This window comes from Raphanus sativus, chromosome 6 (genome assembly GCF_000801105.2).
Source record: "Raphanus sativus cultivar WK10039 chromosome 6, ASM80110v3, whole genome shotgun sequence".
NCBI lineage: Eukaryota > Viridiplantae > Streptophyta > Magnoliopsida > Brassicales > Brassicaceae > Raphanus > Raphanus sativus.
In genome coordinates this window covers 36265911-36291206 of record NC_079516.1, presented here as the reverse complement: position 1 = coordinate 36291206, position 25296 = coordinate 36265911, and the positions used below count along the sequence as shown (strand labels likewise).

At 34.2% G+C, this 25296-nt stretch overlaps 3 protein-coding genes across 3 annotated transcripts; 2 read left to right on the top strand and 1 right to left on the bottom strand.

The window, feature by feature from the left end:
* Positions 1–16832: 16832 nt before the first annotated feature.
* LOC108810437 (uncharacterized) lies at positions 16833–18007 on the top strand. The gene has a single exon (XM_018582547.2). The coding sequence runs from the start codon at positions 16980–16982 to the stop codon at positions 17907–17909; it is 930 nt and encodes a 309-aa protein (XP_018438049.1). The 5' UTR covers positions 16833–16979; the 3' UTR covers positions 17910–18007.
* Positions 18008–21253: 3246 nt separating this feature from the next.
* Positions 21254–21914, top strand: LOC108813316 (uncharacterized). Its single transcript, XM_018585844.2, has one exon. It carries the CDS (start codon positions 21280–21282, stop codon positions 21742–21744), a length of 465 nt encoding a protein of 154 aa, XP_018441346.1. The 5' UTR covers positions 21254–21279; the 3' UTR covers positions 21745–21914.
* Positions 21915–21937: 23 nt separating this feature from the next.
* On the bottom strand, positions 21938–23944 carry LOC108813315 (F-box/kelch-repeat protein At1g55270). The gene is made up of 2 exons (XM_018585842.2): positions 23738–23944; positions 21938–23523 (listed from the first exon to the last, which is right to left on the bottom strand). The coding sequence occupies exons 1-2, from the start codon at positions 23801–23803 to the stop codon at positions 22276–22278; spliced, it is 1314 nt and encodes a 437-aa protein (XP_018441344.1). The 5' UTR covers positions 23804–23944; the 3' UTR covers positions 21938–22275.
* Between the last annotated feature and the right edge of the window lie 1352 nt (positions 23945–25296).

Genomic DNA, 25296 nt, shown 5'->3' with positions numbered 1-25296 from the left:
CTCAAATCCAAAATATCGAACTGACCCCGATTCATAAAAAGTACCAAATCCGAACCGAAATTGATTAAATATCCAAATTATTCAAAATTTTAGTACTTAGATTACTGAAACCGAATCCGATCTGAACCTAAATATTTTGGATACCTGAATGTATTTAAAAAAATATTTATATACTTATATATTATTTCTTTAGATTTAGTGTAAATAAAAACATCCAGAATATATATGATACTTTTAAGTTGGTTTAAATAATTAAAAATATATATAAATAGTCAAATGTAAATAGAGTATACTCAAACGACCAAAAATACTTAAAATAATTATTGATTTTCTATCCAAATATTTAAATCAAACCAATTTATATGTTAAATTTAGATATTCTGACATATGTTATTCAAATTTATATGTAATATATTATTTTGTTTATATATTTTGAGAAATTTAAAGTATATACTGAACCGAATCCGAACCAGAATCCAGAAATATCCGAATGTGACTGAATATTTGATCCCAGAAACCCGAAACCCAAGCAGACCCGAACCAAATCTGATGGGTACCCGAACCTTAATTCACAATCTATTTTTTCCTATAAAAATAAAGAAAACATATAATAATAATATTTTATATGTATTATCATATAAATAATCACATATATTATATTTTAAAATTTAATGTGAAATATATAAATCATAATTTAAGTTGGTATATGAAATTTGAGTTTGTATTGTATTTTTCTTATATATATTGAAAACATTTATTAATAATGGTTATTTGAAAATATTTTAGTAAAAATAAAATTTTGAATATATGTATATTTTGAATCAATTTTTGATATAAATAAACTTTAAATTATTATTTTGATTTGATGTTAATATTAAAATAAATTGCTCTTTGTTTTTCAGGTTAATATTAAAGTTCGGAAAAAATACGAATTCAAAAAACCGAACCGATCCGGATGCAAGAAGTAGTACCAAACCCAATCCAAAATTGATTAAATATCCAAATTATTCAAAATTTTGGTATTGAAAACTGAAACCGAATCCGAAACAAAATATTTCGGATACCCATATGTATCTGAAATAGATTTATATATTTATATACATTAATTATTTTAAGATTTAATGTATAGAAAAACATCTAGAATATATATAGTACTTTTAAGTTGGTTTAAATACTTGAAAATATAAAAAAATAGTCAAAAATAAATATGTAAAACAGTTAAAGTAAACTCAAAACACCAAAAATATTAAAATAATTATTGATTCTCTATCCAAATATTTAAACCAAATCAATTTATATGTGAAGTTTAGGTATTCTCACATATGTTATTTAAATTTATATGTAATATATTATTTTATACATTTTGAGACTTTGTATTGTATTTTTCTAATATATATTGAAAACAATTTTTAATGGTTATTGGAAAATATTTTAGTAAAAATAAGTTTTTAAATATATGTATATTTTTGAATCAATTTTTGATATAAATCAACTTTAAATTATTATTTTGATTTAAAATATGTATATAAAGTTTAATGTTTATGATTATTTTAGACAAAATATGTTTTTAGGTAATTAGATTAACTCATCTTCGTATATTTTAAAATTTGTCTAAATTGATAGTTTACCATAATATAATGGATTTCTATTTTTTTTAATAATATAATTCTATTACTTTTTTTTTCTTAATATATTGATATCAATGTTTTCAAACAACATTATATTATTTTTTTATATTGTTATTTATGTTTTTTTTTGAGAAATATTGTTATTCATGTTTCCAAACAATTTTTTAAACTGTTATTTATGTTTTCAAACAAACTTTTTAAGACAGCTTTTATTTTTATAAAATTTCCCCAAAGGGGAGGAAAACTCCAATCAACACCTACAGTAGAGCGGCGATTGAGAAGGCGAATGCGATTAGGTTTTCATAAACTCGATGGTCACGATGGTTCAGGACGACTGGGATCCAGGGATTACAGAGGGGAGATCTACAGGTCCTGATGATAATCAAGGTGAAGACTTCTGTTTCGGGATATGGAGATATTCTTCATATCTCAAAGAGATCGATTTGGGGACAAGCGGATGTTCTGATGGGTTACGGGAATTTTGGAAACAAGATCTGTCAAACGTGATCTCGGCTCTCATTAAAGCCCGAGCGCAGAAAGAAGAAGGTATGATTGAGTCTATCTCTTCTTCCCTGTTCCTCTCTCGATTGACGAATAGCAGAAGTGGTATCACTTGTGATACCATTATGGGAATAAGGAAACTGGGGATTTGGTTGGATGTTGATTTAGGAAATGGATTGTGGAGATTGATTTGGTTGATTAGTTTGAAGATTTTAAAGGATTGTAGAATTTACTACGGTTTCGCTTTTGATAATGGAGGGACTATCTCTCTTTACTATAAAGCTGGCTTGAGTGCCTCTCTCTCTTACACCATTATCAATACTCGGTTTTGGTTTTCATTCAAAATCACAAAGGCTAAATTTGTTCTGGTTGCATTGGTCACTATGACACAGGGTCAGTTACTGGGTTGTTCGGAAGTCACAAAGACTGGAGAGGGAATGCGTAAATGTTTGAAGATCTCCGTGCCTCACTTTGACAACTCTGCACTGATCAAGACATTTTCCAAAACTTTAATTGGGAGGTGTATGAATCCTGAGGCGCAGGATATGAAGGCACTATTGGGAAACCTTCCAAAGATATGGAAGGTGGAAGACAGGGTCTTGGGTACGGATCTTGGTTTTGGGAAGTTTCAGTTCGACTTTGAGAGGGAAGAGGATATTGAGACGATTCTCAATCTGCAACCCTTTCATTTCGATTATTGGATGCTGGCGATTGGGCGTTGGCAGGCAAAGACATCACAGACGTATCCTTCGGAGATTCCGTTCTGGGTTATGTTTTCTGGTATCCCATCGCAGTTCAGGACAGAGCCCACACTTCGAAGCATTGGTGATGCTCTTGGAAGATTGGTGGAGGTTGATCTTGATCAAAAAAGAGTTCTAGTGATCGTTGATGGTTTCAAAGAGCTGTGCTTTGAGACAACAATCAACTTTAAGGGAGGTCAGTTCTACGAGGAAGAGGAGGTCACGGTGGCTTTGAGGTATGAGAAGCTGTTTGGGTTTTGTACACTATGCGCAAGTCTTTGTCACACGGACGAGAAGTGTCCCTTAGACGAGAAGAACAAGGCCAAGGCTCAAGTGAATACTGGTGAGGCAAGTAATGGTGGCTGGCAGGATGTTGGCAAACATGATGATAGGGCGAGAAGTTATAAGGGCGTGCTTATCCATGGCAATGGCAATCACCAGGGTAAGGAGAGAGATGGTAGAGACTACTATGGCAAGGGAAAGGGGAAAGTAGGTGGGGGAGCGGAGACTAAATGGATGCAAAAAGGTGAGCAAAGCAACAAGAGAGGTTATGGTAACCGGGGGTATGCTAGAGGAGAAGCTGAAACCTCTCGCTACAGGTCAAAATCGAAGGGAGCGACGCACCAGAGTGGGTACAAAGGGACTTCATCGGGTGAGATACAGAGGACAGAGGAGACTCGGGTGAATGGTGGGGATGGTCAGAACTCTCGTGAGGAGGGAGAGATAGTGATTACGGAGGAGCAAGGAACGGGGGAGGCGTCCAAGGAGTTTCAAGCGGAGCTACTTAAGACTCAGGCCGAGGGTTCAGAGGTAGTGTCTGATCTTGTAACCGTGCTGGAGGGCACTCAATTGGTGCAAAACTTGGAGGAGAAGCAAGCAGGCCTCTCGGAGAATGAGATTATGGAGTGGGATGAGATAAGAGCTACCTTGATGGAAAAGGGAATTGACTTGGATGCACCAGAAGATAGCAAAGAGATGGCGGAAGGAGAACTAGAGGATTTCAATATGGATATGGTTGAGTCAGAGATGAGGGCTTTTTCTCCAGGAAATGATTTAACAGAAGTGGATAAGGAGCAGGAGATCACTGCAGTGGATGCAGAACCGGCGGTAAAGGAAGCAGGGAAGAAGCAGGGTACTCGTAAGAAGGTCTTTAAGGGGATGATAAGTACAGCGGGGAGTAGCAAAATGAGGCTGGCATCAGCGTTGGCATCACCAAGAAAGCGTGGGATATCCAAGGTCCCTGCTCGTCATGGGGACAATGTTAAACAAGAGGAGAGTAAGGAAGCTTCAATCCCGAAACCTGATCAGAGCAAGAAGTAGGTTATGTTATACGAAATTTGCAAAAGAAGTGTGCAAGGAGGGCTTGCTGGTTCTGTTTTTTTCAGTTTTTCAATAAGCTCAGTGAGCGTTTATGTTTTGTTTCATTTTAGTGTTTCTCTTGTTATATGGGTGATAGTTTATCACTGGCTCTCAGTTGATGAATATTTTCTCACTGAAGTTTGGAATAATAATGGTGTTTTATGTTTTTGGTTTTGGTCTGATGGTCAAGATTGGTATGCATGTGTTTCGTATCTGGTGGTTTGTATGGCAGTACAGAAAATTAATAGGGGACTTGTGATTATAAGGACAAACATCAGGATGTTTTTGGTCTCTTCAAACCAAAAACATTGCAAAGAGTGTTTAGTGCACAAACACTTTTCTTCACGATGGGAACGGACCCTCGAGATGACACTGGGACACACAGGTTCAAGAGTTTGTTTGAAATGGTATATACAAGAGAGAGTTTGTTTATTTGTTTTTTTTGGAAAAATTTGGTCACAGCTTAGCTGGCTACACCTCGCATGGCGAAATGTGATGATAAGAACATATACGGAATTCATACGTACGGGCTTTTGGCTGGGATTGAGTTTGGGCAGTTGATGGATCAAGATATTTAGGCAATTGGGTGTTTTTATTTTATTACATTAATTTACAAGGATTGGAATTTTTTACCTTAAAATTATTGGATTGTACGGAAATATTGGATAATGATAAAGGTATTAGAGAGAGACAATATGAAATGTCTTGCTGGAGCTTTCACGGTCTCTTTACACCTGCCTTTTCAAGCTCTGTTGAGCTACTCCGAGAATTTTTTTAATGAGAGTTCTCAGTTGGAATTGCAGAGGGGTCGGAAGTAAGTGGACTATCAGTTATTTGCGAGAGATATGGCAGAAACATAAACCGGACTTTTTATTTCTTTCTGAAACAAAAAAGGACTATGAGTTTGTGCAAGGATTTCAAAATCATTTTGGATTTGATAACTTGGTGACAGTGGATCCTACAGGAACAAGTGGTGGTCTAGCACTTTTCTATAATAATGACCATCAAGTTAAGGTGTTATACTCTAGTAATAGAGTAATTGATGTGGAAGCGGTGACGCTGGGGAAAAAAGTTTTTCTTACTTTTGTATATGGTGATCCGGTACAAAAGTTAAGGGAACAAGTTTGGGAAAGGCTAACTAGGTATGGGTTATCTAGGTCAGATCCTTGGTTTATGATTGGGGATTTGAATGAGATCACTGGAAATCATGAGAAGGAAGGGGGTGCGTTGAGACACCCGGATTCGTTTGTACCTTTTAATAATATGATTAGGAATAGTGGTTTACTGGAATTTCCGGCAAGGGGGAATAAAATGTCATGGCAAGGGCGACGGGGAAAAGGAAAAGGGGCTTTTATGGTGCGATGTCGGCTGGATCGTGCACTAGCCAATGAAGAGTGGCATACTCTCTTTCCTTGTTCTTACACGGAGTATCTAGGGATGGTAGGATCAGATCACCAGCCAGTTGTAGCTTATCTAGAGAATAAGGTACCAAAAAAACGAGGGCAATTCAGGTTTGACAAGAGATGGTTAGGACAAGAGGGATTTATGAATTCGATTGAAATGGGTTGGTATTCAAATTTAAGCAATGGCACAGGTGATTTAGTGGGGAAGATTAGTAACTGCAGACATGAAATCGCAAAATGGCGAAAACATAACCCACCGTTTGGAAAGGATAAAATAAATGAACTCCAAAAGGCACTGGAAGAGGTTCAGACTGACAACTCTAAGACGCAAGAGGATATCTTGGAAGTATCACGGAAGTTACAAGCCGCATATAAGGATGAAGAGGAATATTGGTATCAGAAGAGTCGTAATATGTGGTACACATCTGGGGATCTTAATACGAAGTTTTATCATGGCTTAACAAAACAACGAAGGGTCCGTAATAGGATTGTAGGACTACATGAAAATAATGGAAATTGGGTTACGGAGGACAAGGGTATTGAAAAAGTGGCTGTGGATTATTTTTCGAATCTATTCACATCCACTGTACCCACAGAGTTTGATAGCTTCTTGGAAGAAATAAATACTGGAATTACTCCACAGATAAACCAGCGGCTGCTGCGATTAGCAACAGAAGAAGAGGTGCGACAGGCTTTGTTTATGATGCACCATGAGAAGGCTCCTGGACCTGATGGGATGACTGCTCTTTTTTTTCAGCATTCTTGGAATATAATCAAACAGGATTTGGTTACCTTGGTAAATGATTTTTTGATATCTGGGGAAATGGATCCACGATTGAATATTACTAATATATGTATGATCCCGAAAACAGAAAGGCCCACTAAGATGACAGAATTACGACCAATAAGTTTATGCAATGTTGGGTATAAGATTATATCCAAGGTATTATGTCAACGGTTAAAAGGCTGTCTGCCTGCTCTTATCTCCGAGACCCAATCGGCATTTGTGGCAGGTAGACTAATCTCGGATAATATCTTAATAGCTCAGGAAATGTTTCATGGGCTGAGAACGAACAAGGCATGCCAGGGCAAATATATGGCAATAAAAACTGACATGAGTAAAGCGTATGATAGGATTGAATGGAATTTTATTCGGGCTCTTCTCCATAAGATGGGCTTTGATTCCCATTGGATAAAACTCATGTTGGAATGTGTATCGTCGGTACAATATCAAGTGTTACTTAATGGACAGCCAAGGGGTCTGATATTACCCCAGAGAGGATTACGGCAAGGGGACCTTTTATCCCCTTATCTATTCATTATGTGTACGGAAGCACTGATCGCGAATATCAAAAAGGCAGAGAGAAACAAACAATTAACTGGTATGAAGGTGGCGCGGGCCTGTCCATCGATCTCACATCTGCTCTTTGCAGACGATAGCCTCTTCTTCTGCAGAGCACGAGTAGATGAGGGCCAGACTATCCTACGGATTTTAAAGGAATATGAGGCTACTTCTGGTCAACTAATCAACTTCGACAAATCATCGCTTCAATTTGGCCACAAGATTGGGGAGTCTACCAGGCAAGAATTGAGAGACATCTTGGGTATTCAAAACTTGGGAGGAATGGGGACATACTTGGGTTTGCCAGAGAATCTTGGAGGGTCTAAAATTCAGGTATTTAGTTTCCTCCAAGAACGGTATAACAACAGGATTAATGGCTGGACTTTTAATTTTTTTACCAAAGGGGGTAAGGAAATGATCATTAAATCGGTGGCTACGGCATTGCCTAATCATGTAATGTCCTGTTACCGGCTTCCAAAGGCGACCACAAGGAAATTAACAAGTGTGGTTGCTCAATTCTGGTGGAGTCCAGGAGGAAGCACCAGAGGTATGCACTGGCAATCTTGGGATAAGGTATGCATCAGTAAAAAGGAAGGAGGACTGGGGTTCAAGGATATAATGGATTTTAATACAGCCATGCTTGGAAAGCAATTATGGAGGCTGATAGAGAAACCAAATACTCTATTCTCACGAGTTTTTAAAGGAAGGTATTTCAGGAATGCTTCACCCCTGGAACCGATACGTTCATACTCACCGTCATATGGCTGGCGGAGTATTACATCAGCTAGATCTCTGGTTAGCAAAGGACTAATTAAACGGGTGGGAACAGGGTCATCCATCTCAGTATGGAATGACCCCTGGCTCCCAACCACTCGCCCGAGACCAGCAAATAAAAATCATGTTCACAGTCACCCCGATCTCACAGTAGATCAACTTATTGATCCAGATTTACGTATCTAGAATTCACAGGCAATCAGGGCTTTGGTGGATCCCAATGATGTCAGCATTATTGAAAGCATACCATTGAGTAGGTTTTGTAGTGTTGACAGGAACGGATGGCATTTTACTCAGAATGGAAAATACTCAGTTAAATCTGGGTATCAGGTTGAGAGGGTATATCCGGATACGGCCAAATCTTCATCATTAATTGGGCCGACAGTTGATTTTATAAAAGCACATTGCTGGAAAATTCGCTGTCCACCAAAGATAAAACATTTTTTATGGCAAATAGTGTCAGGATGTATTTCAGTAAGGAAGAATTTGCACTCACGAGGATTATCCGGGGATCTATATTGTGATCGATGTGGTGCTTCGAAGGAATCAATTAATCATGTATTTTTTGAATGTCCTCCAGCGCGTCAGGTTTGGGCACTATCCCAGATTCCATCGAATCACACCATTTTTCCCACTGAGTCTATTTTCACAAATATGGATTACTTATTCTGGAGGGTTATTCCGAAATTAGAGGATGATCAGTTTGCATGGATATTATGGTATATCTGGAAAGGACGGAATAACAAGGTTTTTAGCAATTTGGATATCGATCCTATGGACACACTAAGGTTAGCGGAAACGGAATCGAAGCTGTGGAAGGAGGCCCAAATAACCCCTACACCGGTAACAGGTCAACAACTCTTGGAACTACCATCAATCCCAGGACGGTGGTGTTTTATTGATGGATCCTGGAAGGACAAAGAGAGTTTCTCAGGGCAAGGGTGGTATAGCACCCTTGAGGGTTTTGATGGACTTATGGGCGCAAGGAATGTGAGGGCTTCTTTATCTCCACTACACTCAGAGATTGAAGCCTTACTTTGGGCTATGGAGTGTATGAAGAATCTTAGACAATACAGGGTTACATTTGCGACGGATTGTTCTCAATTGGTGAAGATGGTTTCGGAACCAGAAGAATGGCCTGCTTTTGCAACTTATCTATCAGATATCGAGACTTTGAAAGGGAGTTTTCACAGCTCAGATATTATTTACGTCTCTCGCACGAAGAATCAGAAGGCCGACAGTCTCGCAAAAAGTGCTAGGCAGCAACCGACCTTTGTCGTGCATATGGACGCAGAGTTACCAGTTTGGTTTACGGAGTCCTCTTGAGTCTGTAAAGTCGATGACAAAAAAAAAAGAAAAAAAAAACAAACTTTTTTTTAAACTACTATCCATATTTTCAAACCAACTTTTAAAAAAAATCTGATATCTATGTTTACAAACAAACCTAATTTGTAATTCAGTTTTAATAAAATAGATAGATGTGATTTAAATATTGATCCTTAAAATCCATATTTAGCAAGTATATTGATATCTATTATAAATGTGATACCTTTAATGTAGGGCATTATTATGTTAAGTAATTAAGATACTTATATATTTTAGGAGTAGTTAGTTGATTAGTTAACAAATTTGAATTTATATTATCCTTTTTTATTTGATATAGATTTTTAATGCTAGGTGCAACGATTTTGATCCGATTATTATTATTTCAAATGGTTTATAATCGAATGAGAATTTGGCAATGGTTTAAACTAACCGATAGGTTATTATTCAGGATCATATTATGTAATAAATAAAATCCGGTTTAGTAATGTTAATCATTGCCAAACTATACAATATATTTGTTATATATCTAATGTTATATAGAAGTTCGTTCAAGTCAATTTCATGTGGATATTAAGATTATGATAATGGGAAATATATGTGCGAAACCTTCGGTTAATATATTTAGAAATTGTTCAATGGGTTTTCGAATTTCGAATGGGCTTTCGGATTTGTTCAATTAGCGAAAAGTCAATATATTGAAAAAAATTGACACAGAAACACCAATGGCATACAAACGTGAATAAAGATGAAGTGAAGGTTATTTCTTATTTATACTTCACTTTTAATAGAATAGAAGTATGATTGTTTTATAAAAATAGCTTTAGAGAGAAAAACAGTTTTAAAAAATCCCAGTATATGGATAAGGTTTGGTATATAATCCGACCAAACTGAATAAACTGATCAATTTAAATATAGTAATATAATTATATGTAGATTATATAATATAGTTAATAATATACATAATTTGTTTTATTGATATGATCTTTATAATTAAAATAATGATTTTAGTAATTCGATATTTTATTTTAAGTTAGAAATTATTTTTCATTTTTATCAAATTAAACAAAACATATCTTTTAACTTTTTGTTGACAAATATGTGTGCTAATATTTAATTATTTAATAATATTATATATAAACCAATTTTTCTTATTTATATACTATAAAAACTATCAATATTATTAGCTTAATATTTTTATTAATTATTTAAATAATAAAACAAACATAAAAGTTAGTCTATTTAGATACCAAACTATCTGAATCTTATATTAAAGCTGAAATCTAATCATATAGAGTAAAGTTCATATATTATAAAAGATAAAAATAATTATGGTTTTTGGTATAAAACCAAACCGAAATCGACGATATATAAACCGAACCAAACTAAAGTAAATATGGTATTAATATGATAACTATTTTTTATAAACCGAAATACCGAAAAAATCTTAAAAACTGAATCGAAATTAAACTGATATCGATTGGACACTCCTACTTTTAAAGATTGGTGTAGAAACATTGACCTATGAGGTGTATAATACTAAAATATCGTTAGTTATGTCAGAAAAATACAAACATTTCACACTACAGATAAATAGTTGAGTAGGTGTGTTCTAGGAAGCAGTTAAGCCAATTATGATTATTTTGTTTATTTTATCTACTCTATTAAAATAGAATCCTATTTGAAACTACCATGACATGTTTTCTTTTTGCACCTACTCCCTCTGTTTCAATATATTTGATGTTTTGGTTGTATGCACAATAATTAAGGTATACGCTCTTTCCTAAAAAGTAACATTAAAAATATAAATCAAAACTAATTCAGCCAATCTTTTAAAATAAATACTAAACATTATTGGTCACATAGTTTTCTATAAACTAAAAATAATATAAAAATATCAAAACATCAACTATTTTGAAACATCAAAAACTCTCTAAAACATCATATATTTTGAAACGGAGGGAGTATTAAACATGTTGTGACTAAAATTTACGGACCCTTACTAAATACTTCCATTAATGTGACTTATTATTATATACACTGCTTAGTATTGCACTAACCGACAAAAATATTTAAAACATACCGCTTACTAATGCATTAACTGATATCTATTCTATTAATTCTGAAGTTTGCCCTATTAATAAAAGTTGTGTCCACTTTTTTATAACCCACATTACCTAATTAAAAATAAAATAAATATTTTATAACTGCATCTAAATAAATCAAAATAACCACATTCTCTATTTATCTAACAACAACAGTTACCTCTCTTTTTCATCACAACAAATATTGATTCATTGATTTAACAGAACAAAAACCCAGAATCCTCATCGGACAATTCATGAATTTCAAGTTCAACAACCTCTATCTTCCTGACTAACAGAACAAAACCCAGATTTTGAAAAACAAATTCTACCTTATCTGAAAATTCCTAGAACTGAACAACTACTTGATTATCATGAATACTCTTCAAACTATTCATGATTACCAGTAACCCAGATTGTGAGAAACCAACTCAAACTTTTTTTTTGTAACTTAAAACCAACTCAAACTTAACTGTCAAATTACTAAAACCGAACAACCACTGGATTATCATGAATATCCTTAGACCATTAGTGAATTTCGAGTTCAACATCCTCGATTTTTTTTGGTCAAACATCCTCTATTTTTCTTATTAATAGGCCATAAACCCAAATTACGAGAAACAAACTATGCCTTACCTGAAAAATTCCTAAAACTGAACGATTACTTGATTTTTATGGATACTCCTCAAACCATTACTATCACGCAACTTCTAAGTTGTCTTAAAGGACTTACATGATTTTGTTTTGGGACACAGAGTCGCTCAAACTTAGATTTTGTTTTCTAGGTTTTTGTTTAAAGATTGGGCCATAAGTCACGATTTTAAAAATAAAATACAACTGGGTTTTTCACAACTAAATTGGATCTTTTTATTTTTATTGCGTCAAAATTTACAAAACCCATTTTTTAATTGTATGAAAAATTATTATGTGTAATCTATTCTATTAATTTAGCAATATGACTAATTGATAATAGTTGAGTCTAATTTAAAAAATACATGAAACCTATAAATATAACTGTAACAATCTATATATACATGTTTATATGCCGAGATATAACTGCAACAACAACAAAGAAGTTCCATAATGATAAATTCCTATTTTCTAGGAATGTCATATTTTTTTGTATCGAACTCATTATCATGGAACTTAAATTCCTATTTTAAAGGCCTATCTATATCGAACTTCTTATCATACCAATCTCAATTTCGAATTTTGTATATTTTTTGCAGCTATATTTATAGGTTGAGAGATGTGACAGATAAATCAAATATATCCTAGAAAAAAAATATTCAGAGATATAATTGGTTACAACCTGGATTTTATAAAAAATATTTCCTAAAAAATATAAAACAAAAATATACCCATCCTTTTATGGGCAGATCATAAATTTGGTTCAACTATTTGAAATCGATTGTGGATGCGGGTTATGAGTATTTCATTTGGGGTGGGTGCGACTTAGTAGATTTTGGATTGTGGATACCAGCCGACCCGAAAATTATTTAATAAATAAAAATAAAAAGTGAAGTAAACACTTTTTAAAAAATATGGTAATTAAAAAAACAATTTAAATTTAAAAATATATTTTTTATGATTAATATATTTTTATAGTAATTAAATTAAATAATTATTTAAAAATTTATAACCCGCGGATAACCGCAAAATTAAATGGGACAGATGCCGGTACAAATTATTTGTTTGCGGATTGTGCGGGTCATATTTTTTTACCAAAACAAAATTGAAACCCGCGAGTTGGCGGGTTTGACTGGTAATCCAGCCCTAACCGAGCGTATACCGGATCCGTTTTTTAATTGTTATTATTTAATAAAATATATTTTGATTAAAATTTACACAAATATAACTAAAAAGAAAAATACAAATATAATCACAAAAATACACAAATATGAGAATTAAATTAAAACAAAAATATATCCGCCCTTTAAAGAGCGGATCAGAATCTAGTTATGCTGTTAAAATAGGGCAGTTTAATTATATATAATCTGGTATAATCAGCACCGTCTCATTGTTTATAAAGACTCGGGCAAACAAATACTTTTAGCCTTTTTAATGTTTAAATTCAATTTTAGCATGATTTTAAAATTATTTATTTAAAATGCTCTAAATGTAGATATAAAACATATAAAATAAAAAAGTTTCCGAAAAACATGTATATTTATTTATATTTTTAATAACTTTTTTTTGTAAAAAATGGACCTCTGGTATCAAGGACTCGGAGCAATCGCACTGCTTCACTGGCACTGGATATAATTAGTAAACCATTTTATACGAATTTGATCATTTATTTAATATAGTTTATCTTATTCTATGTCAAGTGTATTATGCCATGTATTTGTTTCTTGCCCACCGAAACGTTAAACAAAAGAAATAAAAAAAGTACAATAAGTTTCGAAGCATTTTGTACATAGGATCTGTTCATTTGTTCATCCAAATAAAATATTTAGATAAAAATAAAATTATATTTTTAGTATTAAAATGGATATCATCTAAATGATTTATCTAGATATATTTTAAAATTTTCTCCAAAATAAATTTACAAAAATGACTCATCTAGATGAATTTAATTGCTTAACTTCGATGGAGATAAATCTATCCAAAATAACAAATTACGTATTTATACCTTATTCAAACAAAAAATCATATCCGAATACAAAAAAGTTATAGTTTTTTACCAATATTGTGAACACACAATTCCACCAAAACCAAAACCGCAAATACACATTTTAACGTTTTGGCATCTAAAAGGAACATAACCTAAAAACCCTTTTCTGAACAACTAGCCCTTTAGTTAACAAACATATTCTTTTGACGACAACAATATATTATTACCTCCAAAGTCTAGTTCTTCCAACTATACTTGAATTTATGGACGCTTTCAGAGATGGGTTTGGCTACACTGAATTCAAGCCAAGACTAACCAAAGCGCTAAAGTTACTCTTGACATTAATGAAAGTTAGCCGTTTGAGGTTTGACAAAATTTAAAATATTGTAGTAAAAAAGCATGGGTATTCAAATTTATAATTTTGAAAGACTCCTAATAAAAATTTAATATAATTTCAGATATTATCATCACCATATTCATATGTATAAATAATATTTAAGTTATCAAGAAAAAAATAAAACACAAATTCCACTTAAAAATCAAAACTTAGTAGATCCGTCTAAAAACATTATTTGAAAGTAATTTTGTTCTTCCATATAATTTACTAAAAGTGGTCACTATTTCAGCTATTCATATTATTTTACTGAGAATAAATGGGTAATTGTTTATACATTATACCATTTAAATAGAGGACTATCATATATGACATTATTTTATTATTTAGATGATATATTTAATTTTTGATATTTTCTATTTATATAACAAGATTCTATACTTTTTTAATTCTTGTTTAAAAACAACTTATTCAATGTATAATTATTGTGAAAATTATAAATAAATATTAATTCAGTTTTAATTTTTCAAAATTTAATTTTTTTTTTATAATATTTATTGAGAATTACTAAATAAAAAATAATTTAAATGTGAATGGAGTTAAAATATCTAACAAAATGATACATTTATACAAAAAGTAAAACTGTCAACATATCTGAAACTTTATAGTTATAACTATATATTATCTAGAAATGATTAAACATTACAAGAATTAAAGTTTTTAAAAATAATATTTCCATATTTTCGAAGCGTCAATTTAGTAAAATTTACAATGGACTAATATGTTCTTTTACATTTTAATAGTTCAGATTCTTGGTAGATTTCAGGCCATCTGCTTTGGAGGTTCTTGATGAGTTTTGTACATTTTAAGCTATTGGAATTTAGAATATTTTTTTTCCTTAAAACGTTAGATACTAAAAGTCAGAAGAACTATATAACTTCATTTTCAACTTTGGCCTTGGTGATAGAGTTCTGGCAGTTACTGTTAGAGCAGTTTTAAGTTTTATCCTCTCTTGGACTATCAAATATATGGCTTTGGCTGTGACCCTTAAAAAAAATTGGAATTTTTCTAAAATTCCATAAATTACGATTTTTTTATTATTATCTTTTTTTTTTAAATGTTTCCAACTCTCAGAATTTGAGATTCGGCCAGGAGTCATCACTTTGATCAACGACTGTGAGAACTAGGTATGGGCACAATATCGGACCCAAAGTATCGATCCGAAACCGATCCGAAAATCAAAGTTCCAAATCCGATCAGATCCGGGATAAATATCCAAATGGGTTCTAAATTGCTATATCCAAAGAACCGATCCCGAATCCGACCCGAACCGAAAATCGAATGAGTACCCGAAGATATCCGAAATGTGAATATATGTATAAATATATATGTTATAATTATATTTATAATTATTTTAGTATTTTAAATTAATATTATAAGTTAACTATTGTAGTTATTTTTGGTACTTTTGAGTATTTTTGGATAAAATATGATAGTTTAGATACAAGTTTATCCAAAAAACTGTATAGAATAGATATTTTTGGTTACTTTTGGTTACTTTTGAGTAATTTAGATACAAAAATTTGAATCGAATCGGATACTTTGGTTACTTTGGGTACAAATAACCGAACCCATTTTAGATACTTTGGTTATTTTTCAGGTTCCTACGCATGAGAACCGAAACCAACCAGACCCGGGAAGACCCGACTCAAACCCAACCCGAAATTTTATAATATCCGAATGGGGTGTAATTTCGAAACCCGAACAACCCGATACCGAAAAAACTGATTCGTACCCGAATGGGTACCCGAACGTCTAGGCCTAATGAGAACTCTTCGGAGTACATCATATATTGTTTTTCCATCTTTCTCGTTTAACGTTTTATTGCTTTATCTTCATCTCTAAAGTTGGGAATTTAACCTTTATCTACAGGTTCCTCCCTGTTGATCCACAGTGGGGCGAATGTAAATTCAGCCGACCCATTTTTTATATTTGAACTGTGAATTTAGATGTTGGTTGAATGTTTTTTTTAATACAAGACGGATGCGGATCAGCTCAATTTAAATGGCGGATACTAGTCAATTCTCAAAATTAAATATTTTTTAGAAGATCATTTTTCTCAATTAAATAATAAAATAATAATAAATTTATAAAATAACTATTGAAAATTATGTTATATTATTTTAATAAAATTGTACAAAATATATAATTATATCCATTATTAGTATCATCTGCGGGGGTCACCCGCCAATTTAATGGACGTTTAATATTTCTCGTTACTGGAGTCATGCATGTTTTTTCAGAAAAAAAAAAGGAGTCATGCATGTTGAAATTTTGATTTTAGAAATAATTCAACCTGCGGCGGTGGGGTGGAATCGTTTTACCCGCAAACCATTCTTAGTAAAAAATGGGCTTGCAGATTTAATTGATTAGATGTTTATGGAATGCTGCTCTCTGGGCTCCAGCCTAATTAGACTCTTGCATAACTTGTAGTTGAGCCGAAAAAGGTTATCCTGTAACAAAGTTCAGTCCAACATTTCCAGGGCTAAACATGAACTGATGGGCTTAGAAGTGGGATTTTAAGCTAACCAAAAAGAAATAAAGTCAACATTCCATTATTTGGTCAAAAGACTCGAAGCCAAACACAAACATCTTGATCCCAAAGCCAATTCGTCACCGATTACTTCATCGAAGTCAATTACTTGTAAACTTCTCCAAAACGAATTCTCTAGACCCCTTTTCAAATTCAACATCCACTCTTATTAAACCCATAAAGCACTAATCAAATTCTTGTTAATAATCATCAAATCCTTAACACCTATTTCCTTCTCTCCATAAACACGAAACTAAAGATTAAGACCTAGAGCATAACGTATGGGAACACTTGTGGGGCATGTCGCGCCAGGTTTTGCCTTCTTTGCACTTGGTCTTTGGCACTTATACAACAACATAAAACTATTTTGCCTACACCCAAACACCTTTACTTCATCACCATGGTTCCCAACTTCGAAGTTCAGGCACCTAGAGCTCTACTTAATCATGCTCTCTTCATCAGCCTCCATAGCCATGGAGCTCTTTATTGGGCCCAAGAAACATCAACCCTTTGACTATGATGGCACCATACCTTCAAACCACCTACACAACTTTGAACATTCCTCTATCTCTATGTCCTTCTTAGTCTACGCTGTTTTCGCACTAGTCCTTGATCGAGCAAGGCCTAAAGCTGTCACTAAGGGACTGACCATACTCGCGGCAGCCTCTGCCTTTGCTCAACAACTCTTCCTCTTCCATCATCACTCTGCTGACCACATGGGAATCGAGGGACAATACCATAAGCTCCTCCAGCTTGTCATCTTCGTTTCTCTCCTTACAACTCTAATGGGTATCGCCTTGCCTAAAAGTTTCTTGGTAAGTTTTGTGAGATCATCAAGCATAGCTTTCCAAGGAGTGTGGTTTATAGTGACGGGCTACATGCTTTGGACACCTAGGTTGATCCCCAAGGGGTGTTTTCTTCATAAAGAAGAAGGGCACCAAGTGGTTAGATGTTCAAGCGACTTAGCTTTACACAGAGCCAAGTCGCTGGTCAACATCGAGTTTAGCTGGTTTTTTATTGGAATCACAATATTTGTCATGTCGCTATACTTGATTCTTGATGGAGTTTACGGTGAAAATATCGAATACTCAAGATTAACCACTAAAGACCAAGTTGAAGAAGATGGTGAAAAACAAGAAGACATGGAGTCGTTGAAGATGAGTAATCCAGGTTTTGTCCAGATGGGTAAAATCTTTGGAGATCGAGACTAGTAAGGTCATAAAATCAAGGTGTTCTTTTTTAAAATTCCAACTTGTACAAAAATATATAATCGATTAGAACGATAAAGTGTGACTGTAAACTTATTATGTTAAGAACGTTCGTGAACTTGTTTTATACAATTATACATTAATCTATCTATACTATTATTTGCGAAGTGATTTTTCGCAACGGAGCTCCCACGTTAAAAGTTAGAGTGGTTAATATCAATACTACCCTTAATGAATAAATTATATAAATTAGTCAAAAATAAAAACGAATTTAAAATATATTTGATTAGATAAGTGATTAAAATTAATAATAATAAGAATTATCCAAAATCTAAAATATATATTTTAAAATAAAATATAATTCTTATATATTGTGTTGTTATCTGAAAAGTATATTTAATAAGAAAGTTAAAAATTAAAAAAAAACAGAAAACACATAACTAAATATTAATCAAGTAAAAAAATATTTTGTATAATTAAAAAAAGAGAATACTGATTAGTGATTTTGAATATTGATTTATTAACAATAAATATAATGTACAAATAAATTTCAGAAAGTTATAATACTTAAAAATTTCCAATGAAAACATTAATAAAAACTACAATTTTTATTAGTTATATAAATATATTAATAAATAACTATAAAATGTTTATGCCCGCATGTGCGGACTAAACACCTAGTATAATAATATAATACATCACTTTAAGTCAAATTATTGTTCTTACGATTTGAGAAAACATGAATCTTCTTATCAAAACAATCATATGACAATCTATACTATTATTTGCGAAGTGATTTTTCGCAACGGAGCTCCCACGTTAAAAGTTAGAGTGGTTAATATCGATACTACCCTTAATGAATAAATTATATAAATTAGTCAAAAATAAAAACGAATTTAAAGTATATTTGATTAGATAAGTGATTAAAATTAATAATAATAAGAATTATCCAAAATCTAAAATATATATTTTAAAATAAAAGATAATTCTTATATATTGTGTTGTTATCTGAAAAGTATATTTAATAAGAAAGTTAAAAATTTAAAAAAAAAAACATAAAACACATAACTAAATATTAATCAAGTAAAAAAATATTTTGTATAATTAAAAAAAAGAGAATACTGATCAGTGATTTTGAATATTGATTTATTAACAATGAATATAATGTACAAATAAATTTCAGAAAGTTATAATACTTAAAATTTCCAATGAAAACATTAATAAAAACTACAATTTTTTATTAGTTATATAAATATATTAACAAATAACTATAAAATGTTTATGCCCGCATGTGCGGACTAAACACCTAGTATAATAATATAATACATCACTTTAAGTCAAATTATTGTTTTTACGATTTGAGAAAACATGAATCTTCTTATCAAAACAATCATATGACAATCTATACTATTATTTGCGAAGTGATTTTTCGCAACGGAGCTCCCACGTTAAAAGTTAGAGTGGTTAATATCGATACTACCCTTAATGAATAAATTATATAAATTAGTCAAAAATAAAAACGAATTTAAAATATATTTGATTAGATAAGTGATTAAAATTAATAATAATAAGAATTATCCAAAATCTAAAATATATATTTTAAAATAAAAGATAATTCTTATATATTGTGTTGTTATCTGAAAAGTATATTTAATAAGAAAGTTAAAAATTTAAAAAAAAACATAAAACACATAACTAAATATTAATCAAGTAAAAAAATATTTTGTATAATTAAAAAAAAGAGAATACTGATCAGTGATTTTGAATATTGATTTATTAACAATGAATATAATGTACAAATAAATTTCAGAAAGTTATAATACTTAAAAATTTCCAATGAAAACATTAATAAAAACTACTATTTTTTATTAGTTAGATAAATATATTAACAAATAACTATAAAATGTTTATGCCCGCATGTGCGGGTTAAACACCTAGTATAATAATATAATACATCACTTTAAGTCAAATTATTATTCTTACGATTTGAGAAAACAGGAATCTTCTTATCAAAACAATCATATGACAACCAACACAGGTTGGCCTAGAGGCGAGTTGAGGTAACAACCAATACGCTTTCCGTAGGTTCGATTCGCGTTGGCCACCGGAGTTTTCACATGGTTTCTCCGGGCCTCCGGGAAGCCGTCGCTGCCGTAAAACCCTCCGGACCCTTAGTGGTTCAGATTGTGGGGGCGGTGGTCGGCGCTAGTCGGGTTCTTACGGGAATCCGGACACCCGAGTTAACAAAAAAAAAGAAAAAAAAACAATCATATGATTGTGATTGATGAATTTCGTGATATATTAAAAAAACATTTAGGCGTGAGAAGAACGACACTAATTAAGGCAGCTAATTTTGAACAGATACGCCAGCTTCTCGTTCTGTTCTTAACCGTTTTGTGGCGGAGCTTCCTCCAACCGTACAATACATCCGCCGGCTTAACCCGCCTTGCCTGCACCTGCAGAGACGTCGCGGAAGCTTCTCCTCCGTTACTAGTAGCTAATCCAGTCTCGAAGACACTTGAAACAGCTTCGTTTGGGACAGCGTGTACTTCCTTAGGATCACAGAGTATGAGCAGACTTACACCTCTCCTTCCCTTCTCTCTCGCACAGGAAACGTTTCCCTAGTTTCTGATCATAAAAGTAAGACGAAAACAAACAAGGACCACGCTTTTCACGTAGGATATTTCACTACAAGAAAACATCTTGTTTTCTACGGATTTCGTCAGGAATCAGTCTAAATAAGCCAATTCCTACGAATTTCCGACCAACTTAATCGTCGGTTTTATTTCATCGAAAACAAAACGAAATTTTGACAAAATTCCGACAGACAGAATTCCGACAAAACTCCGATAGACAATATTTCCGACGAAATTCCGATGAATTCTATCTATCGGAAATTTGTAAAACACTAAAAAAAAATTTATTTAAAATATAATATTGAAATCAACTAATTACTTAAAAATAAAATTTAAAAATTGTTTATAATAGATATGTCTGATTCTTTATGTATAAATAAAATTTAAATTTCAAAAAAAGTTTTTGTAATATAATTATTTTCCAAATTATTTATATAATAAATGTTTATAATTTTTTAAAACATAAAACGTTTTATAAATTTAAAATATTTTTAAAAAAATAGAAAACGTTTTATAAATTTTCAATTTTTTTTTGTAAATGAAACTGTTTTCTAAAAATTGAAAAAAATCCCTATGTTTGAAAGAAAAGAAAAAAAAAATAAAGAAGAATCTTAATACAGTATTGTACGCGCGTCAAGTTTACAAACTTACGTTATTCCCAAAATACCCTCAATGTGTGTATTGTTCCTATATATTACGGACTCTTGGTAGTAGTGCAGTCACAATCACACACAGCAATGGCTTGTTCGATCACATTCTCCTGCCTCTTCCTCTCTCTCCTATCTCTCTCCACCGCTTTAGATCTCAACCGTCCATCTCTCGCCGCCGGCGTCGACGTCCACGATCTCCTCCCTCGCTACGGGTTCCCGAAAGGTCTTCTTCCAGATAACGTCAAATCGTACACTCTCTCCGACGGCGGAGACTTCACCGTAGACTTGAACACTCCCTGCTACGTCGATTTCCCCGGTCAGACCGTTTTCTACGACAAGAAGATCGCCGGGAAGCTCAGCGTCGGATCCGTGAAAGACGTGGAAGGAATCAAAGCTAAAGAACTCTTCATCTGGGCATCGATCACGGCGATGAAATCTGATCCGAGCTCTGGAGATATTGTCTTCTCCGTTGGATTCGTATCCAAGTCTTTGCCCGCGTCTATGTTCGTCAATGTTCCCTCTTGCTCCAAAACACTCAGTCTTGAAGCTTAATAACCTCAATGTGCAAAAATCCTCCTTTCTTTATATGTGTGTTTCATGAGCAAAAATTCGAATCATATATCGCCATTTGATTCGAACTATATATGAAAGACTTTATATTTACAAAATCAAAGAAAACAAAATGTCAATAGTGATTTGGTAAAATCATTTCAGAGTGATCATCATGCGTTTACTCGACCATATATTACTGAGTAATGCTCTTGAACTATTCATATTTCGATTTTATTCGAATTATAGACAAAAAGAGTTTGAGATTTACAGACCACAGAAAACAAAATGACAATAACAATTGCTAAAACCATTGAAAAGACCACACCTTCCTATCAATACCACACCAGAAGAGATGGCCATCTCTGTTCTTTCTCTCTCTTTGACTCTTGTACGACTGTTAAGACCAGACGTTGAGTTCTTTCTTCGCCTCTGTAGCGAAGATTCTCTCTATCTCAAACAGTCACTGAGCAAGCAAACAAGAGCAATCTTCTCTTCTTGGAATCTCAGTGTGGTTTGAGTTTCTTCTCAACACTAGGCTTGAAGCACTTGGCAATGCACAATATGGCTTTTCACAGCTCTCCCTGCGATACTCGACCATATATTACTGAGTATGCTCTTGGACACTCCTTTTACCGCTATGTTTTCCCATACTCGAGGGTTGTTCTTATCAGGATTCGTTACATCAACAAGACTCATGCTCATGTTGTTCCGTATTATACAAAGCTTATTGTTCAGCGGAACAAGAGCCGCAGCTTCAAGCGACCTCGAGTTCCCCAAGTGCACTTTACTGTCCATGAACCTGTTCCATGAGTCCGTGGATTCATCAAACACCCTGACCTTGCACCCGTCCCTACAATCCAATCCGTAAAGACAACCATTCAGTGAAGTACATGGGTTTCTCCAACCGGTAACCATCCCGTCACTGACCGGTCTCCACGAGTTAGTCTCAGGGTCATAAGCCTCACTCATGACCTGCTGGTGAGACCCAAGACCCTTGAGAAACCACTTCTTGTCATAAACCACACCGATAAGAGGCACCATCGCCGTGCTCATATCCGCAACGAAACTCCACCTGTTCTTGTTCGGATCATAAACCTCAGCTGAGCGCAGTGTCCTCTGTATACCTTCGCATTCCCCACCCGCTACGTATAAGCAGTTGTTTATGACGCAAGAACCAAAGAAGTGTCGCTTCCTGAGCATATCAGGTGCCCTGCGCCACTTATTCGTCCTGGCATTATAGAAAACGACCCTCCTCATCGATCCTCTAAGCGGATCCTTACCTCCGAACAAGTAAAGATGACAACCGCTTAGAACAGCGCAACCGAACCCAAGAGCTTCTGAATACTCTCTGGGAACAGGTGGAAGCAGCTGCGGTTGCTGGGAGACGGGATCAAAGGCCGTCCAAGAGATCTTCCCATCACGGTCTCTTTTGAAAACATAAACCCATTCTTCAGACATCCCGAGTAGCTTCCTCTGGGAGTAGAAAAAGTTCCCGGAAGCGAGCCTGTACCATCGCTTACACACGAGCCTGAGTTTCCTGTGTTGTGAACGAGGGACACGGATGAGGCAAGCGAAGGCTAGATCGTCAGGGAGGCCAGGGAGAAGCGGAGGTTGGATTCTCGTCCTCTCTCGCTTAGCGTTGTTCTTGCTGCTGCGACGATGAGCGTTGGGATTGATATCAGGTTGGATACAAAGCTTTGAACCAGGAACAAACTTTCTTGCTTCTACGACGGTCTTGAGACCTGAATCTACTCTGCAGTAGCAAGATACGGAATCTACCTGAAAGATTCCAAATTTTCAGAAATCAAAAAATGAAAGAGAAGAAGCAAACTTTCTAAAACAGGGGATGTTTTTTTGTCAGACTAGTGATTTAAAGCTAGGGTTTCTGAAAAAGGAAAGAAATTGAAAGCATGGTATGTCTATGTCAGAACAAGTCCATTGATTTCCTGAAACAGAAACCAGTGAAGGAAGGAGGATTATGGCTTATTATTACCAAGGGAGCTTGAAGGCGAAACCCTCTTGATCCATTTGGGGATTGTCGTTGGGAAGATAGATCCATCTTTCTTCAAAACCCAAAGCTCATAAAAAGACACAGATCCTCGAGAATTGACAAATCTATGAAGAAGAAGAAGAAGTGCGTGCGGCTGAGAAGAAGGAGCGAAACGTGAGCTACCTTCCACTTCGCTCTCTCTACACGGAAAATGGGACTGGTGGGTCTCTCCGCTTTATTTAACAAGTCACAAGTAAAGCGTAGGTATTTTAAATTTTATTACGCAATTAATGTACTTGTTTTTTTTTTGACAACATGTACTAGTTTTTCTTTTTAATTACGGTAATTACAGAATCTAGAGTTTGTTTATTTGAATGCATGATTAAATTTTCTTATTATACATACTCTCTTGAAAATTAACAGAGCTCGGATAGTGATTAGTCAAAAAGGTGTAAACTTTGTTGTTTCTTTAGTCAACCATGTCTAAGATTAATAAAAATAGGGTAAGTTGAGTTGTAATGTAACACACATTTTCCACTATGGATTTCAAAACGTAAAAAAGGTCTTTTTTTTTTTTTTGTCAAACCATCTGATTAATATTTCTAAACTCAATCAGAACATAGTAGCATAAGAGTTGTGGAGTGCAGACTTTGCGAGAGAATCGGCAACAACATTGCACGAAAAAGAAAGTAAAAGAGGAGGATAGTAACAAAAAGAAATCAAAAGATATTTTAACTATACAATATTCTATTACATATAATCATTTATTTAACAATGTAACTCAAAGATTGTGAATGCTTTTGTCAAAAAAAAAAAAAATTGTGAATGCTAGTCCGTGGAAATAAATAACAATTTCATGCCAAAATGTTGAAAATATAAAACATTTTTGGAATGGACCACAGTCGACACAGAGAGAGAGAAGAGAGAGAAGAGAGAGAAGAGAAAAGGAGATCTGTCGGTTCCGGCGCACGGCCGGCGCGTGAGCGAACGTACCGTCGCCGGAACCGTGTCTGTTCTGTGTGAAAATTTTCTGTTCGCCTCTACATCGTATCCTCTACTGCCGCCTTGTCTGAGTTCTGGTTTCGGCCTTCAATCCATATGGCCGCGTGGTGGCTGGAGTGAAGACGCAGTGGTGGGGGAGTCTCTGTGGTGTATGTGCGGTTTGTCGGTTCAAGGTTCGATTCCGGGAGGGGGAGGTTTCCACAACTCCATCGATGCCGGTTCTTCTCCGGGAGGCGGAAGCTTCCTTAGCTCCGCCGCCGCCGGTTCAGTCTTCGGGAAGGAGAGGCTTTTTGAGCTCTGCCGTCGCCGTTTTGTTGCCGGAGAGTAGAGGCTACGAAAGATCTGCACTGTCGGTTTTGGAAACCCTGGTAAGCTTTGGGTATTAGTGGTGAAAGGGTTTTTGGTTCGTTAGTCTTGTCGGTACGGGTGAGCGATGGTTAGATCGGATGAGATCTGTGAAGCGGATGAACTCTCCGACGATGTTACCGCCGACAAGAGAAGTTAGTTGAGGTGTTGATGACGGGAGTTATTCTCGAGGGTTCGAGTGGGTGGTCCTGATA